This window comes from Ammospiza caudacuta, chromosome 2, assembly GCF_027887145.1.
Source record: "Ammospiza caudacuta isolate bAmmCau1 chromosome 2, bAmmCau1.pri, whole genome shotgun sequence".
Lineage (NCBI taxonomy): Eukaryota > Metazoa > Chordata > Aves > Passeriformes > Passerellidae > Ammospiza > Ammospiza caudacuta.
In genome coordinates, this window is record NC_080594.1 from 30,518,827 (window position 1) to 30,536,606 (window position 17,780).

Genomic DNA, 17,780 nt, shown 5'->3' on the forward strand with positions numbered 1-17,780 from the left:
GTACTTGGAGGTGCTGCATGGTTACCAAATTGGGTGGTTCTTCTAAACAGCAAGTTTGCCATGTACTGTTTTGTTGAAAGGTGAGCACAGAGGTATTGAATGAAGTATTCATTCATTACTGCTTCTAGTTCTGCCAGTCTTACAAGGATAAATTGATCCATGTAAGCCGTGTGCTTCTCTAAAGCTCCATCCTTTCCATCCAATCTTACCATGTACTCCTTGATATGGAGTGGAGGAAGTTGTCTTTGTCAATCTTTTGCAGGTGGACAGGGGATCCCATGTGTCTCCAGATTAGTTTCTCTGTATTAGAGGAGGAGGCTGGTGGGAATAATTGTGATGTTTGCCACAGCAGCCACTTTTATAAATGCTACAGTCCCTCTGAAGTTGAAATTGGGTGACTCAGTAAAGTAATTTGAATGCTCTCTGGTAATAAATTCTGATGTCTCTTCCAGAACTGTTGCTTTCCTGCACGTAAAATGGAATGTAGATTAGCTTTTAGAGGAAATGTTATTGCCTTTAAATGTACTTCATGGGGATGAACTTATGACTGTAGACTTTCCTTTAGAATAGTACTGAGAAAAATGTTTGAAAGAACACTTTTATTTTGGGCCATGGGTATGTTCTGATTCGATTATATTTTTAATCTCCACATTATTTTCATATAATTTTTGCATATTTTTCACATTTTAGTATTATAGAATAATAAAATAATTCATGTTGTAAGACTTCTCTAGAATTTCCAAGACCAACTTCCTGCTTACAGTAAAATCAGGTTGTCCTGGGTTGTATGAGTTCACAGGGTCTGTTGATGTTAGGTGCTTTCAAAGACAAAAGAAAATAGAAAAATATATGTATGTGAAATTCAGGAAAATCTTCAACCTTACCAAGAACAATGTAAAGGGCAATGATGCTCAGAACATTATGTTAAATTCTGAGACAATGATAGCATTTCAGAGTCTGAGGTTAGCTTGAAGATGTTACAATTCTCTATAAAGCTTGGAAGGAAAGGGATTACCTTTGGTGCAATCATATGTCTTTCAAGCTTATTGGCAAGGAAAGACCAGTAAAAGCCATTGCTCTGCTGCTGTATTCAAGTCCTCAGCTTAGATTGAGGGTTTATAATTAAAATTTTAAGCGTGTCAAGCTTGTGTATCATCTGCTCTAACAAGCCTTAAGGAGTTCATCCCTCTTCATGCAATTCTCATCCAGTTTCTAAAACTGAAGGTCTACCAACATAACTTCTCTTCCTTTTAATTGCCCCCTCTTACTTTTCACTAATTTGTATGTACTTCTAATGAAGCCTCCATGTAACCCTCATCCTCAGAAACAACCAAATAGTTTGTCAGTGAGGCCTATCAAATGCCTGCAAGAATTTTTTTTTGTAACAATGATTCTGTTGCAGTGAAAGACTGAGGTGAAAAGGCTTGGTAGTTTGAAGACTTGAAGGGGAAATTGGTTTAGATGCAACATTTTTAGACTTTGCATATGATGCAAGAAATCTGATCATCTTGTCCTGCACAGCTACTCTTACTTACAAAGTTGACATTTGGTGCAGAGGGCTTTTTTGTGATTTTCTTGTCTACTTTTGTATCTGAAAGATCTCTGGAGCACTATTTTTTTGAGTGATAGTGGTTTTATGCCATATTCAGAAGCATCTAGTGGAGATACATGTGAAAAAGATGATTGCAATATATATTTCATCATAAGTGACTATTGGCTTCTCTTAGGAGAGAACATTCAGTGAGTTTAAACAGAACCTAGTGTTAGTTAGAAATTAAGGCCTGAACAGATAATAATGCAAAGGAAAGAGATTTTTTTTCTTTTATTTTTTCATTCTTTTCTTTTTTAGATTGTTTTCAGAACTGAGTCGTAACCAATTCTGGAAGTTACAGGAAAAATTTCCTTCTTAAATTATCTGCGCTGTCTGTGTCTCAGTGGACCTGTCCTTGAACAGAGCTAAGAAAAACCACAAGCATATGGATAGCAATTCTTGTCTCAGCCATTTCTATCATCTCATGCATCATCAATACTTCAGGCCACAATAAAGCAATCTTCTCAGCTAAGAATGAATAAATCAAAACTTTTTCACTTGTCATTTCTCTGTCATATAGCAGAGATAGTCCTTTGCCAGAGGGGTTTGAGGCTCATGATACTGTTTGGTTTTCTACTCTCTAATAAGCAAACAGTTTATCTCTTTTCCTTCCAAATGTTTGGAAACAGCTTTGGAAGAGAAAAATAGTCAATGAGCCCAGCATGTCTCCATTTACTCCAACTACAATTCGATCAATTTTCACAGCATGATCATACATTTGGGAAAGTCATCTAGTGTTGGAAAGGAAAAGAAGATCTTTATATGTCTCCTCTGAACTCCAAAAATGAAAAATATGCATTATAAGCCCCCAGTAAGATTCCACTGTTTTAACACCCCACTATCTAATGAATGAAACTTGCCAAAATTTATGGGATTTGAGAGGTCAAAGAATTGGGCAGACTGGAACTGAACTATGATAGAGCCATAACTTGGTATCTCCTTTCTTAGCCCTTTGTTTGCCCATCCCCATTTCCTAAAATGGAAACTCAGAGTCAGTAGATCCACAGCAGTGAGGGAAAGCAGTGGATGTTTTCTTTCTTTTCCCCCTCTCCTAACTGCTTCTATCACTTTATAACACCAGATTTTTATCCTTCTCAGAAATCATTACAGTACTCCAATTTTGCAGGCTATTTTTTCTTTCAAAAGGAAAATGGTTTTGATTTGATTCTATTTTGTCATAGCATACTTTTACCTGCTTTAAAGATTGTCTTGGTATTTGAAGTTCTTATGACAGTATTTAAGTCACTTAATTTCTTAGAGTGCATAAAGCATTCCAGGATGATTGAGGAATACATAATCTGTGTGTTTTCCACATTTTGTTGTGTTCAAATTCTACCATTGCTGAAGTCTTCTTTTTGAGCTTTCTAACTGTAGGATAAAATAATCAAATAAAAGCTTCCATCCTTACAAGTCTTTTGAAAACTGTTTTATGGTGACTGCTGCCTTAATTTCAGTGGCGTTCTGAGTAAGAGTCATGTCTAACATCATAACCACTCTTTCATTTCCCCAAATGAATACACACCAAGTAAATTAATACCTGCTGCTGTCAGGAACAACTTCTGATGAAGTGCAAAACAACTCAAAAGTATCAGTATCTTCTTAGCAAATGCCTAGTTTTAGCTCTGTACAGCTGTCATGGGAATCTTTGGTTCCATTTTTCAATTCTGCAGTCTGTTTTTTTGTGCTTAAAGGTCAACGAAGACTATGAAACATTGAAAGTTTTGTATCATTAGCTCATACTTTTTTCTTGCTCTGTTGAAGTTAGCTTTCATTTCAGAAATTTTTTACTGCAAATCATTGCTGATAGTTTTCAGACTTGACCTTCTTTTTTTTCTTTCTGCTGAGTATTGACTTGGATTTGTGTTTTATCCTTTTTGTGCTTTTATTTTCTCAGTCATTCTCAGCTGTACCCTGACTGCTATTTGGAAATGAAAAATGCCCTGCTCAACTATTTCACTTATGCCTTATTTTCACCTGCTGATTCTTCTTTATTTTTCCCTTTCTCAAGGAATAGGATCTAGTTAGTTTTTATGCAACTTGAAGGAATGCCTGTACACAAGTATCTGTCATCAACAGTAGAGTGCTTTATTCACAATAGCTTCAAATCTGGTTGGTTTTCCAGCACCTCTTTGTCCTTTCCAGGAGCTGTCAGATCTCTGCTTTTGCATTTAATATAATTCAATGGCAGGGGTTTTTTTCTTTGTAAGCAGTTCCACAATGGCAGTGTCCAACTCTCCAACCTTCTTGGCAACTTTACTGTAATAGCAATGAGGGGAAACAGAACATTTTATGTACATGAAAACAACTTGAGGCAAAATGGAGTTTGTGTGTAGACATTTCCCCATGCAGTATAATTTACTGTATGAAAGCAGTAATTACTGTTATCTGTAGCTCTGATTGTTTTTCATGGGTTCTATAAAATAATGTTATTGATATAATATAGTTAACTAAATAATTGCTTTGTTTAATCCGGCATGTAGTGCAGTCATGATGTCTATCCTCAAGTGAAATTGAGGATACAGCCTAATGCCTTGCTCTTCTTTTACAAGCAGCACTTTCCTAGGGCTCCAAAAGATATTGTTGTTCTTTCTATTTATACATACCTTCCTTGAGGAGACAAGGAGATGCAAGAAGTGAGGCACTGATCTGCCTTTGGCAGATAGTTCCTGGTCTTAGTGTGGCACAAAGGACAAGGTTTGGGTTCCTTGCCACAGTCCTGTGTCCAGAGGGACATAACATCACTTCAGGAGAAGCAAACCAGAGAAGATTTACTGTGTCTCTCCTTCTGTATTGAGCCATCAGGCAGGCTCAGATCAATGAGAAAAAGGTCTTGCAGAACTGAGGAAGTTGCAATGCTTTCACACACAGCAATGCTTTCTTTCTTGCTCCACCTGCCCTGGGATTATTTTGTTTGCTTTATCCACCCACAAACATCTCCCCCAAGATAGGACTGTGCATGTTCATCCAAAACCAAACTTTATGCTTGCTGCATCTTGTGAATATTCCTCGTTATGTAGTCCAAAGAGGAATCAGTTTTGATGCAAATACTTTACTTGCTGTGTATAGAAAAAAATCAATGTTTCTTGGAGCCCTGGAAAGGCAGTGCAGGAGGACTGCCAGGGAATAGGCTCTACACTCCAAAAAGCTTTAGGAACATCTGTTGTCACCTGTGTGTGATCTTATCTATCACATACAACTATTTGAAAAGGATCCTTTCTGCTTTCCTGACAGAAGCCATGTTATGACTGCCAGACTTAATAGACTCTCTACTTACTCTTACCTATGTATAAACAAAGCTGGCCTTGTTAAGCAATCAAGGAAGTTGTGGAGGTTGGATCCTGGCTGGTTGGGAAACCTCCACCCAGCTGCTCTCTCACTTCCCATCCTCAACAGGACAGGCAAAGAAAATAAGATGGGAAAGTTCACTAATAAAGGGAAAATCAGGAAGATCACTTACCAGCTACTGTCAATGGAGAAACCAGACTTGACTTAGAAAAAATTAATTTAATTTATTGTCAGTTAAAATAGAATAGAATGGTGAGAAACCAAGACAAAAACTAAAACCCCCTTCCCCTGAATCCTTATTTTTCCTAAACCAATGATGTATGTATGAAAACTAAAGAATGGTTTGTTGAGTCTTTTGATGGAGTGGCATACCTGACAGTCTTAAATGTAATAGAAGTAAAAGAAAAAGGAAGAAGCCACAGCAAGCCAGGTGTTATACAAAACAACTAAATTATTAAAATAACAAGAAGTAAGGTATTGTGAATACTAAGAACATACTTATATCAAATATAGAGGAAAAACAATGGCGAAAAATAAAATCTCATACATTCAGTGCACAGACTGCTGTGTTTGGTATCAACTTTGCTGATAGTGTTTATAAAGCTGTTATTCAACAAACTAAAGAAGTAACTAGGTGCATAATTATTAAAACTACAATATTCCTAAAAGAAACAAAAAGTGCCTAAGAAAAAAATACCCAAACCCTACAATATTAATACAGTGCAATAAATCCCAGGATCCCCCAACTACAATGAATTCAAGAGGAAAATGGAGGAGATTGGAAAATGTATTGTATTTAGTGAAGGTTTCCCCTTTCAGCTGAGCTTTTACTATGGAAATTTGAGGCTAAACCCTGCAGGAATATAAGATAAAAATAAGACTGGTTGTAAAAGACAGGGGTTTTATACCATTTACAGAGGAACAACAAGCTTTCATATACTATGAAAGTATACTTAGCCTAAAGAGTAGAGGACAACTCATGTAACAGTTTGCTTCTACCCAAAGAGAAATTGATGCATTCTTTGGTAAGCAATGTCATATGTATCCTTCAAAGAAACTGGTTGCACAGATTTATCTAAACTGTTCCTGACTTTTAAAATTAGTAGGTACAAATAGCTGACTAAATGGAATCAATCTTTACCTTAGAAAGACACTATGCTTTTTACCTTTCTCCCTCCATTTGTCATGATTTTGCCAATTTTCCTGGTCATGTACCAAGAGTGGAATGGCCAAGCATCCAACCGTGCATCCTGGTTGGTTCAATGGCTTGGGATAGCTGCCCAACCCATTGTGCTTTTTCAGCCTCCATGTGCTTCTGCTACCATTTTGTTTGTCCCCAGCCTTCTGGGGAAACATATCTGATGTTTGCTTGCCTCTGCTCTCTCTAATGTTGTCTGTCTGTGATTGGGCTAAAAAGTGAAAATTCTTATTCTGTGTGTTCTCATCTTGTTTTTTCCTCTTGTTCTCACCCTTCCTCCTTTGCCCATCACTGCATAGGCAGCATATACTCCAAACAGACATAGTTCTTTCCGTCAAAATACTCTGACCAGTTCAGACGGGTGAATCTATGTCAGAAACAGCACTTGAAACTGTCCCAAACTGTCACATGTACTCCCTCAGGACAGATGTATAAGATATGTGTAGGTCTAAGCACTGCTTGCCAACAACCTCATCTGGCCCCCCAGTTCCCTGTCACTGCCTACCTGCCCTGCCTGCTCCAAGGCCTGGTGTTGTGCAAATTATATTTTTATTTCAGTACAGGTTACTCAGAAACAGAAGCTCAGCCAGAGGGGTCCCCTCTATTGTATAGGAATGACAGCCAAATCTCCTGCTATCTGTATCTCTGTAAAAATGGTTTTGCTCCATGTCTCAGGAGAAATGGGTGCTTGTTGCTGGCACCATCAAAGACAGTCTGTATAGAATGTCACTGTATAAACTGTCTGTCCACTGCTTTCCTGCTGATCTCATTTCTGTGATGGGATATGCTGCAAAATGCTCTTGCAGAATCCTTGCTGGTGGAGACCTCATGTAGGAGAATAACATGCTGCATGTTCAGGATGTCTGGAGTAATTTTTCATTGTCCTCAGCTCAGATCTTTCCCTCTCTGCTTTGACTCAGCTTTGGTGCATTGACTACATAGTTAAAATATTTAAAACATAATGTGGGCAAAGTATAGAGGCCAGAGAAGAGTGTGCATGCTTTTAAGAGAGTTGGAGCATACTCTTCTGGGAAGGAGAAGCTTATGAGGCTATGGATCAGTCCACAATGTCTTAATACTTGAGTTGTCTGAGAATTTTTGTGACCATTCTCAGTCTTGATTTGGAGTCTGACCTGTAGAAGAGAGGCCAGTTTTGCTACAGTGCAGTATTCAGCCAAAGGAAGAGGCCATTATTTTAGAAAAATCCTTTGAGTAGTTCAGCTGGAGAAGCTTGTTTTGGTTTGTTTCTGTAATTCTCTTGCAAATTGTTTTAAAACTTGGAGCCTAGGTCATTTTACGGATGCTTTCCAGATAAACTCTTCACTTTATGGGCTCTGCCATTCTCTGCCATATTTTTTTTCCTGATGACATTTGGTGAACCAAGACCAGTCATGCAAGTTCAGATCCTAAGCTGAACTCCAAGGGACATGTACTCTGACCGCAGAACGTAGATGGGAGAAATGGCCTCCTCTGTGCAGGCATTCAGTGTGGACTGGTGCTCTTCTTCTTGCTCTCTATGACTGCCAGGGCCTGAAGGTCAGTCAGAAAAGATGAAAAGTCTCCATCTGTCCGATCAGTTTCCTATGATTTGCATTTCCTGTCAGGTGCTGGACATTAACAATTCAATACTAAGTTGCATATGATGTGGTTCATACATGTTGCAAAAAGGGAGGGGATGCCAAGGATAGTAATTAATTTCTCTATAGGTTTACAAAGACTCATAGGATGGGTGTTGTGGCTGAGGAGCCCCACTGAACATTGTGGGTGTAACTGTGTTAGTTGGTCTGAAGATGAGGTAAGGCTTTACAGACCAGACAGAGGCAAGTTGCTCCATTTCTGAAACCCTGCTGAAGTAATGCTAAACCACTTCCTGACAGGGCAGTGTAGGTGAGGTTACTGAAACCCTTTCTTTAGTGACATTGGAACTTGGTGAGTCATGCTATCAGTATCTGAAATGAATCCAGTGCAGACTTTGTAAATCCTTGGCAAATTAGCCTTCAAATGGAGCAAGTAAGGAGAGAGGGTCAGAAAGAGATGAAATAGAGAACAGAAAAGGCAAAAAAGCTGTAAGAATGAGAGAGGAGGAAAATTACTGTAATAGGAAGAATACTGAGATTTGAAAAAAATGAAGGAAGGATTCATAAAGAAAAGAGAATCTTTGCCTTTAATGGCAAAAAGGAAATAGAGGAGAACGTTAAAAGATACCTATGACTACCCTGTCAGGCTTTTTACAATTCTTTTTAAACCTTTGGAGGTACATGTTAGCACACCTAGAAGCTGAAGTATCTAGCTCTTCTTACAAAAAAAACATTCAGAGATTTTAATTGATTTTTGTATTGCAGATCCACCAAGACTCACCCTGGCCCAGTTGTACATTTAAGTGACAGCCCAAGAGATGAGGGAAAAGTGAGTACAACCAATGGTATAAAATTTTGCAGCATTTCATAGCCTTTATTTGCCTTGCTACTCTTTCCTTTTGCTTACTCACTGATTTTATCATCTGCTTTCTTTGTATGTTTGCAAGGAATTTTAACTATCTTACTGTTCTTAAGAAAAAAAATTATCTTTGTACAAATTAAATGAGTAAAGAGTTGTGATGCAGACAACATACTGTACTTTGAAATATATGCCAAAGACAATGTACCTTGAAATGTATAACTATCTAAATGGTTCTGTTTAAAAAAGCTTGACTAAGTAAGGTTTGACTAAAAGCTGTATCATGACTTTGAACTTGGATGAACATGCACTTATGAAGGCATTATAATAAGTTTTTATAGGATAGGAAATCTTTTCTTATAGAAGAATTATCATGATAATAACCCAAGTTTGGAACTTGCTGCTGTTTGCAATTCTCAACTCTGTTCACTGTGCACAAGTGGAAACCAAACATACAGTCAGAGCATTGGGGTTGTTACTGATACCACCAGGAGGCAAAATCAGAGCTGGCTTCCTTTGTATGGCAGCTTTTCAAAGATGAAATATGATTGACAGAATTCTGGTTCTATTACAGCTTTTTTCTTTTTTTTAATGTGTTGCTACTGATATTTGAGCATTTTGCCTGTGTGGAAAGGGTATTTAATTCTCTCATTGGTTTTGATCATTTTTATTGACTGCATTTCAGTGTGTATTTATAAAGTACTGCATTTTCCAAATGGTGTATCTGTTTGACAGTGTGCCTCACATAACAGGTAATAGTTGTTAGAAACTGGCAGCAGTTTGAATTTCTGATACTGATATGGGGGAATTATGTGTACCTAGAAAAGCACTGATGACTGCATCTGATTTTCATTTGCGTCATTTGTCCTTGGACTTACCCATATTGTGAAGGGAACTGTGAACCAACCCTCCAACGACTTCCATGGCCTCTCTGAGCCTTTCTGGAAGAATCAGAATAGGTCAAGCAATTTAGAATACTGTCAAATAAAGTAATTAAGCATATTGAAATGTAGTGTTGCAGCCTCAAACGAGAAGCCATCAAGAAATCCTGTTTAATTATCTCTGACAAAATACCTGGTGAGAATAAAGGTTTATTGATGAGACATCATTCTTGTTTGCTGGCCACAACAGAAGCTGCTGCTGAGCTACCTAAGGCACATAGTGTAGGAAAAAAGGTCGTGTCAGTGAAGATTTTTTAAAAAATGGTCTTGTCAGTGAAGATTTTTTACAGGAATGCCATGCACTGTGTCCAAACAGAAACCTAAAAATATTTTTCAGCAGAGAGGGAGAAGACGAAAAGGACCCAGGCAAGAGAGTTAAAAGAGAACTGGCTTGGGAATACAAATGCTTGTTGCTCAGAGGGCACATGGGAGACATCTGGGCACGGATGAAGTACTAGCATTCAAAGAACAATAGCAAATTCAGACAAATGCCTATGAAAAACAAACATTGAATATTTATGGGGAGCAGTAGTAGAAAATGTAAGGTATACTAAAACCATCTCAATCCAGCTCTTTATATCATTGATAGGTTGAGAGTGGTGTAAAGAATGAATTGGTACTATCAAAATACTTGCAGTTTTGCAGAATGTAGAATTGATTGTGTTTACAGGAAGATATCAGTAAAAGGTACACAGGTGTAGGAGAAGATCCAAGCATTAAATCAATAGACAATTCTAAGTTTAAAAAATTCAACAGTGGAAAAATAAATTAAACTACATTTTTCAACTTAGTCTCATTAAACTTTAGTTAAGAATGCAGAATAAATCAATCATTATTCAGAATGAGGAAAAAATGGGGGGAAAAGCAGCTCCTGGGACTTTTACTGTTTAACATGGTCATATACAGCCTAGAAGATAGACTAAGTACTGATGTCACCTGGTTTGCTGGACTTTAGGAGGCTGGGAAACTCAGCAGTAAAATGGCAGGTTAAATACTGTCTTTTTAAGTATTTCAGTGTAAATGATGGCAAGTGGTACATGTAGGGCAAAATATTTCTGGCTTTACATATAAAACAATGGGTGTGAGCTGATGATTCCTGTTTGGTATCAAGAGCTTTGAGTGATGGTTGATAGTTCAGTGGAAATGTCAATCAGCTCAATGCTCAGTAGTGAACAATAAAGAAAATCAAAATTAGGCATTATGCAGAGAAGAATAGAAAACAAAACAAAGCTATTAAAGAAATGCATTGTTGACCTGCCTGCTGATTACTGAGTATCATACTTGTCCTTCTATGTCTAAAATTAACATAATGCTAAAAGAAATTCAGAGAAGGGACTGCATTTTCTATATGAGAGACAACTTAGTGAGACAGGGAGATTCTCTATGGAAAACACCTGATTGTGATTCCAAGTTTGAAAAAATCACAGTTGATATTAAGAGGATGGAAACAGCTCATAGTCTCTTTCAATACAAAAACTAAAAGCATACCAAATTAAGCTGACAGGTCAGATTCCAAACAAGACAATTAAGTACTTTTTCAAATGTGCAATGGGTAGAACCTATGAAACTTTTTCCAAATGCTATTGTGTGTGCTGAAAATGTACTGATCACAAGGAAGACTAGAAAAGTTAACACAGAAGAAATCCATGGGAAGGTAACTGATGAGATTTGCTGAATTCTCCTAAAAGGTTCTTAAAGATGAGGTTAAACAGGACCATGTATAGTTGAGGAGATGGCTATACTTGAATGAGAAAATTACTTAGACTGAGAGAATATGTGCGAATGTTGCAAACACTCGTCTTCTTCCCATATTATTTAGTATTTGCTCTTGGCCATTTCAGTACAAGATACTGTCAGAGGTAGACTTTTATCTAATTTAGCAGAGTTATTCTTAGATAAAATAGCTGTTTGATAGTAGTTCCACATACTTTGCTAATCTCCACAGCTCCAAGCTAACCAAAGACCACCAAAATATATTGGAGGCAGAAGTCACACTCCACACATCACATCATTATAGGCAGCAGATAGAAGTGTTCTTTGCATATGTTTCAGGAATTTTTTAATAGTAGGTACAAATCAGTCATAATCATTACTCAAAGTTCTTGTACTCTACAAGACTACTATTCTAGAAGTGCTTTGCCAAGAGTCCAGTGGTATAGCCTTCCCTGGGGTATTACAAAGTTGGTTACAGACCTGGGACTGTTTTGCTGAAGTAAATAAGTATTTCTTCTATGAACACTGAGTGGTTCCGAGTCCTGAAACATAGTCAGACCTTTCAAAGTCTAGGACAATCATAAGAGCTCTATTTGAAAGCCAGGGAGGTTTGTTCTCTGGCAGTATCTTCACCTTTTTCATTAAGATCCTTTGAATTCCTAAAAGTTCCAGTTTATTTCATTGACTGGTGGTGGGGTTCCTTGTGCCAAAAGAGTGAATGCAATTCAGGATGACTTATGCCATTCAAAACTTCTCCAGAGTGGCTTCCAGGCAAGCTATCTAGGTAGGCTTTGGAGACAAGTCTCTTTTATGAATCTAACAAGCTATGGCTGGAAGACAAACATCAAAGAGAATTTAGGCATTTAATGTGTCACTGAAGAACAATTCGGGGACCAAGTGATTAAGTTCATGAAATAAAACTGTGTCTGCCAAATCAATTAATAAGTGTACATTAGGGAGAGACTGGAGTGCACAGATATTTATAAGTGGCAGATCTGTAGCAAACATGATTTTTCTTGCTGACAAAGGAAAAGACATTAACTGCAATGATCTGCAGTTTCCCAGCAAATGGAGAAAGCTTAATAGGAAAAGGTTTAATGTTATTTACAATTAGCTGGTGGGCTAAACTTCCTATCTCTGAGTCTGAGTTCTGAGATCTAATAATACCTAAAACAACAAGCCTGTTTGGCAGGCTTGCTTGCTTGGGATTTTTTCTCCAGCTGTTTTGTGTTACCAGGAAAAGGAAGGGGCTTGCTGTCATGTACTAGAATGTAATTAGCTGACTGTGAAAAAGAAATTTCCTCCCATCATCAAAAGCATTTGATGAAGAATGATTTAAGTCAAAATGTGAAACAACTCCTCTAAACAAGGAAGATCTTGCCAGGACTTCTCTCTCCAAATTCTGTCCTATGTTCTCCCTTTTTTGTAACCTAATTAAGCATGAGTAATTAAATGAAATGCTATGAAAGGCAAGATAAATCTTTGGAGTTTTCTCCATCCTTGACTCCTTTTACAAATACTGCTTTTCTTTCTCTAGGTTTTCCTCTCCAACTTCATTTATGGATGGTTTGCTTTTTACTTCTATTACAGAAATAGAGCCTGTCTTATAGATCTCCCAAGTGATCACTATGACCAAGAGGAGTGGGAATGTTTGAGTTTCCTATGGTTCAGACAGATCAGAATCCAGACCATCACAAATATCCTGGCAATGAGATTAATCCCATTCATCCAAGCTGGAGTTGTGGCTTTAGTGCTGTACCACAGTGTTAGTACTAAAGCAGCATGACTACTGTCTGAACAAAAAGAGAGATTCCTGACTATGCAGCAAATGTCTTTGCCTTTCAATTTCTTCCCTGAAATTATACTTTGTAACTTGGAATTCTTTAGTGCAGTTGTGCATTAAACATTTCAGCAATAGTGCAAGTGAAATGCGGCCTCTGATAAAAGGTATTTAACCTTTTAGTAATTACCTGGAGCATGATATCTTTGCAAAATAGAGGGATAAAAATCAAAAGGCAAGCCTGCTTCCCCAGGGAAGAAAGGCATATTAAGAAACAGGGCCACATACTAAATGCTTTTCAATTCCTTCCCTTTTCTGAATATATTTGTACAAAAGCTGAGGTGAAAAGAATATTGGTAGATATAAACTGAATGTGACTGGTTTGGTACCCAGCGTAATGCCCAGGTGCAAGTCCTTCTTGTGATGACAGTAAGGAGGGCACTCAGACTCCATAACTTACTAAAATACTGTTTATTGGAGTGAGTACAAAAAGGAGGGTGGGAATCCCAAGCTGTGTAGCATGGGATGAACCTCCAATAAGGGCATGGCACCATCCTCTGTGAAGAGGCTCTTGCCAGCATTTTGGTCTTTGGAGATCCCAAAATATATTTTTTTTAAAGCGCCATATCCATTTCTACTGTCAAGCAAAAGGATGTTCACATGAGACATGCTGCCTTACATTAAGAAGAGGGCACAAAGGTGCTGCCCTTACCTTTATCAAGTGGGAGAGGCCTACAAGGTCCTTTAGAAATAGCAGCTAAGTTTTTACCCTGTGGCCAAGAGATATGAGCAGGCCTGAAAACCAAGTGCTGTGTGCAGCACAGCACAGCCCAGACCTGCACCTACTCAAGTGAACTGCTATGAGCATCACTAACTCCTGGATATACAAATAGCTTCCATTGGGGATTGCTATACCAACAGAGCAAGCAGCTGCAGTGAGACCCTCCTTGTTCACTGTGTCAATGGCAGCCCATTATCCCAGAATACCATATGGCATCCTGACACAAGAGCTATCCAGTTAGCTGCATGCTTTCTGACTCTGACACAGAATCCCAGATGGAGCCATCCAGAGCAAAAATGCTAAATATTCTGGAATTTTTCCAGGGCAGTTTGATTTTTTTTCAGGAGAATAATTATTCAGGAGCCTAAGTAATTATTGTTTGTATTCACGTTATTAAATATATTAACTATAAATAATTTCCAGATTAGCTAGGAGATTCCACAAAAGGAATACTCTCCTGTCAATGAAAAGAACCACATCCAGTAGAACTGAGAGTATTCCCAGGCTCTTTTGTAGCAGTATTGATATATCAGTTATACTTGGAAAGAAAGTGATGTTTTGTTTAGCAGCCCAGCCAAATTTCATTTTTAGGACTCCTGCAAGCTAAAGTGAGTGATAGCAAAGATGCTGTTAAGGTTTCTCCAGCTAAGAGATTGTCTTGTCATTATTCTTCACAAATTCTTTATATAGAAACTATAAATCCTTGCCTGCATTTTGTGATGTATCTGTTTACAGATGATGAATAACTGCAACTATCATTGACAGTTTTATAAAATATTCTATCACAGAAATGTGAGTCTGCCAGTTTAGCCATTTTCAGTCTTTATGTCCAGAACAGGTTCTTAAGAAGACAGATTCTATGGGAAACAGTTTCCAGGACACCTAAATAAGCTAGACGTGATCTTGTCCATAACATCTGAAATTAATTCTGTTCAAATGAAGAGTAACTCTACAGTACCAGATCAATATTTCACTTCTTCTCAGTGGAGACAAGGAGATATGATTGTGTTCATTCTTATTTTTCTCCTGACTATTGTTTCTATTCTCTTTCTTATTTTCAGAAATCTTTGCTGGTATTTCTCTGGTGTGCATGATGATATGAAGTCCCAGTTCTATAAGAAGTAAAAATTGACATATCAATTAATTTATTTTAATTATTGGAATGCAAGCAATTTAATCTCTGCTGTAGGAGTCCTTGAGACTGTTTTGAAGCAATAGCAAACATAAATAAAAGGAATATAAGAAGCTGAATGAAAGTTTAATCTGGTGATTCTCTTGGTTTGAAGTTATTTAGGTGGTATCTTAGGTGTCAAACATTTTTTTCTCCAACAAGGGGAGGGAAAGTAAGACCTGGTAGGAACATGCTACTATCTTTGGTTTTCAGCAGATATGCAATTGAGAAGACTGTCCAGGTGCATAATCATCCAGGGGGAAAAAAGGTGTTTAAAGCCCTTTTTTTTTCCATCAGATCTTAAATTGTCAGCAATGTGAAGTAATTTATACTGAAAGATAATTTGAAAGCAAGGTATTATGTTTCGGGCAAATTACAATCTTGGCCATCACTTTGTTATTTCTTTTTATATTATTCAATATTTATATGTACCTTTTGAATCAGGAAATGTAATTGTGGTTTTTTTCCCTCGTGCAGCTGTTGATAGGCTATGAAAATGGGACCATCGTGTTCTGGGACTTACGATCTAAAAGAGCCGATCTGAGAGCTTATTATGATGAGGTAAGCAATTTCCATTAATTCAGCAAAGCCATTATTCAGCAGTTTGCCATATGTCTTACCAAGCAGATGGATGTTTATCTAAAGGCATTGCTGGTTCTGGAAATACTGTTTGTGCTATGCTTTTTGGGAAAATTACTGACAATAGAAATCAAGGTCTGAAATCTCTAGTTCTGATGCTTTAAGCTCTCATGAGTGTACTGTGACACAGAATGTCCTCCCCTTGATCCTGACAAGTTCATCAACTTCTCTGTGGGGATCCTCAGTTGAACAGAGTTTAGCAATGAGCTGACCTGAGATATAGCTACAATAGGAATTACATAATAATCTCTACTGGGTATATCTAGAACATTCATTATACTGGAAGATGAATTGCCTTGTACAGCTGTTGATATTGCCTAGTATTTAAGATCTGATTAAACAGTTTTCAAAATTCTATTGTCATAGTTATCACACAATTGTCTCTTTTCATTTGTAAGCAGCCTGTGTTAACCACAGATGCAGTTCTTTATCAATAATCAAGCTGCTTGAGAAATAGATATATTCCTAGTTACTATAATTTTAGCACTAGCCCTAGGAAAGAATATTCTTTGTTCTGCCAGTCCTGTAAAGTTCACCATGGATGAATGTGAATGCTACTACAGCTGAAGGTAGAAAAGGACATTTTCTTTAAAGTGATCCTGGCAATAATTGGTTTCCTGTAGTTCTCTTTCCTTCTTCATCTTGTCACCTTGCTATGTATAAGGAGTGTATACCCATTTATTTCCCCTCTAAAAAGCAATCTAAATACATATGGATCCTGTACTCTTTCAGACGTGCTGTCAGAGACACATTAAAGCTACTCTGAGCTTCAAGGTTCAGTTTCTGAGCATCAACATAGCAAATGTTTCAAAGGACAAGTTTGAGAGGCCAGCACTTAAGCCTCAAGACATGCCCACTGAATTGTCTCCCAGTGACAGTCTGCTTGTGCAAACACTTGTGAAATTACACCCCTTCTATTACTTAAGGCTGAACAACTTCTTCCTTTCACAGGTCTCTTCAGGAGAGATGGGTGGGGATGGGGATGTGTGTTTGCTACTGTCCTCTCTTGTACTCAGAATGAGACTACATGAAGCAGATCTTCTTAATGCTGGTTCCTCTTTTTTCTTCATTTTGACACAGAGTGGGTGGATGTTGAAAATTCCACATACAATTTAGATTTAGTTGTTCCACATTTTTCAATACTGTTCTCAGGAACTTTTTTTGCCTTCTTATCAGTCCCATGCTTTCTTCCTCAGTAGTTATTTGCTATATCAGTACTCCACTTTGTGCAACTTGTTCTACTTCTAACATACTGAAATAATTGCAAGATTCTTATTCTGTTTTTAAAAGGATTGTGTGACTAGGCATTTTACTTTACTCCAGACTTTCAGGCTCCATGTTCATAATGTTCCAGACCTGCTAGAATTCCCTCAGGGAAGCCACTACCCTTAGGGAGCCACTAAAAAGGGATCTTTTTGAAATCCTGGGTTACATGTGCCATTTGGTATTTTGCAGCAGTCCAAATTATCAAGCCTAAGCCTCATGTTATGGGTTGGCCACCAAAGATCACAGTCCAGAAGTCATTGTTCCTGCTCCCCTTCACCATGCTCTCTGGACTGATGGGAGGCCTCTGTGCCCCATGATGTCTGACCAATCTCTCAGTATTGTTCTGGCACTGAGCCAGAATGGTTCCAGTTGCAGGCTTTCTGTTAAGTCTCAGATAAATTCCTGTAAGTGTTCTGTATCTTCATTGAGTACAAAAGTGCCTCTTTGCATGAGTTCTGAATTAAATTAATTCACCCTCACTTTTCTTACTATCAATATGATTTTCTTCTTCTCAATGGTGATATGCATGAGATATTGAGGTCCTTCCAATCAATGCTCCTACACAATGCCTTCTATAAAAGGCTTTCCTTCCAAGCTCTTTTATAATTTCCTGTAAAAGTTTTTTTTCCATAAAGTGATATAAAAAGACAGCATATAAACAAGACAGATCTTTCAAATGAATCTCAAGTTGTTACTGATAGTTGGCAAACCCACAATCCAGCCATCTTCCTCTGCAGGCTTTAGAAGTTTGCATCAACCCCCATTCAGAGCTGTCTGAAGCAGTTGTCATTTTCACTGGAGCTCATCCCAAAATGAAGATGCAGAGTTCTTAGAGGCATTTGCCAAATGACAACTCCCTACCTTTGTCTAGCACTGTGCCACTGTGGAAGTATCAAATTGGATGTGGCCCTTGCTGTAATGGTCCTGCAGTACTACGAACACAAAGGACTTTTAGCATTCAAATAGCAAGATGAGACAA

General features: G+C 37.8%; 1 protein-coding gene across 4 annotated transcripts in view; it reads left to right on the top strand.

The window, feature by feature from the left end:
- Positions 1-17,780, top strand: part of STXBP5L (syntaxin binding protein 5L) — a 183,748-nt gene that overhangs the window by 91,108 nt on the left and 74,860 nt on the right. For all 4 annotated transcript variants that reach the window (XM_058824985.1, XM_058824980.1, XM_058824983.1 and 1 more), the window contains exons 6-7: positions 8,417-8,480; positions 15,374-15,457. In XM_058824985.1, coding sequence (XP_058680968.1) covers positions 8,417-8,480; positions 15,374-15,457 — 148 coding nt within the window. The remainder of the gene's footprint in view (positions 1-8,416; positions 8,481-15,373; positions 15,458-17,780) is intronic.